This window comes from Calidris pugnax, unplaced genomic scaffold (assembly GCF_001431845.1).
Source record: "Calidris pugnax isolate Ruff unplaced genomic scaffold, ASM143184v1 scaffold16, whole genome shotgun sequence".
Lineage (NCBI taxonomy): Eukaryota > Metazoa > Chordata > Aves > Charadriiformes > Scolopacidae > Calidris > Calidris pugnax.
The window spans coordinates 271,383-272,328 of NW_015090847.1; the positions used below are offsets into that span (position 1 = coordinate 271,383).

The 946-nt window shown below is 53.7% G+C and overlaps 1 protein-coding gene across 4 annotated transcripts in view; it reads left to right on the forward strand.

The window, feature by feature from the left end:
- Positions 1-6: 6 nt before the first annotated feature.
- CENPC (centromere protein C) overlaps positions 7-946 on the forward strand; it is a 40,646-nt gene continuing 39,706 nt past the window's right edge. For all 4 annotated transcript variants that reach the window (XM_014943124.1, XM_014943127.1, XM_014943125.1 and 1 more), the window contains exon 1: positions 7-128. In XM_014943124.1, coding sequence (XP_014798610.1) covers positions 114-128 — 15 coding nt within the window. In that variant the 5' untranslated portion in view covers positions 7-113. The remainder of the gene's footprint in view (positions 129-946) is intronic.

Genomic DNA, 946 nt, shown 5'->3' on the forward strand with positions numbered 1-946 from the left:
GCGTGCAGCGCGGAAGGCGGCCGGCGGGTTTGAAGGCGCGCGCGCGGCGGGGGAAGGCGGGAAAGCACGGGCGGGCCGGGCCCCGGTCCCCGGTCCTGTCCTACGGCCCCGGGATGGCCGGGCCCTTGGTGAGAGAGCGCGGGGGGAAGCGGTGTGTGTGTGTGCGCGCTCTGTGTGTGTGTGGGATGCTGGGGACAGCGGCCGGTCCCTTCCGTAACAGTGGTGGCGGCGCGGTGAGGCTGTGGGGGCCCTGAGGGAAAGGGGGGGGCGGTGTTCATGCTCTGCGCTCCCTCATGGCCCCGGGTGGTGGCACAGGGGGTTCTGCTCCTCAGGGCTGTCTGCTGGCAGCCCTGCTCCCCTGCTGCGGCTCCTCTCCGGAGTTCCTCCTTCCGCGAGTTAGAGCTTAAGAACCAGCGGCTCCTGCCTAGGCCTGCCGGAGGGGGACTCCCTCCTGCCCTCCGCGGGGTTTGGTCACTTGTTTTCCCCTGTGACAGCGAGTTTCTTCCTGTGATTTTAAGCTGAGGTTGAAAATTTGCAGTGGAATAAATCCTTATGTGGTGGGTTTGGGCTTGGTGTTGTTCTTTTTTTTTTTTTTTTTTTTCCCCTCATTTTTTTTTTTTTTTTTTTTTTTTTTTTTTTTTTTCCTTCGTCCTAGTGGAGACCGAAAACAAACCTTGTCTGCGAGTAAACACCGTGTACTGATCAGCGGAAAAGTCGGAGAGAGAGAGGAAAAAAAAAAAAAAATAAAAAATCTCCATGTTTCTACATTTTTTCCCTTAAGGCCTGTTCCCCTTTGAAAAATTTTTTGCTGAAAGTAAATTTTTTTAGAAAAACACAACAACCCACAATGGAACTTTCCGGAAAGTGAGAAGACCCAAAACAGCTTTGTCTCCAAAGAGGATTGCTTTCTGTCTGCTATGGATAAAGTCCTATACTCCTACTTCAC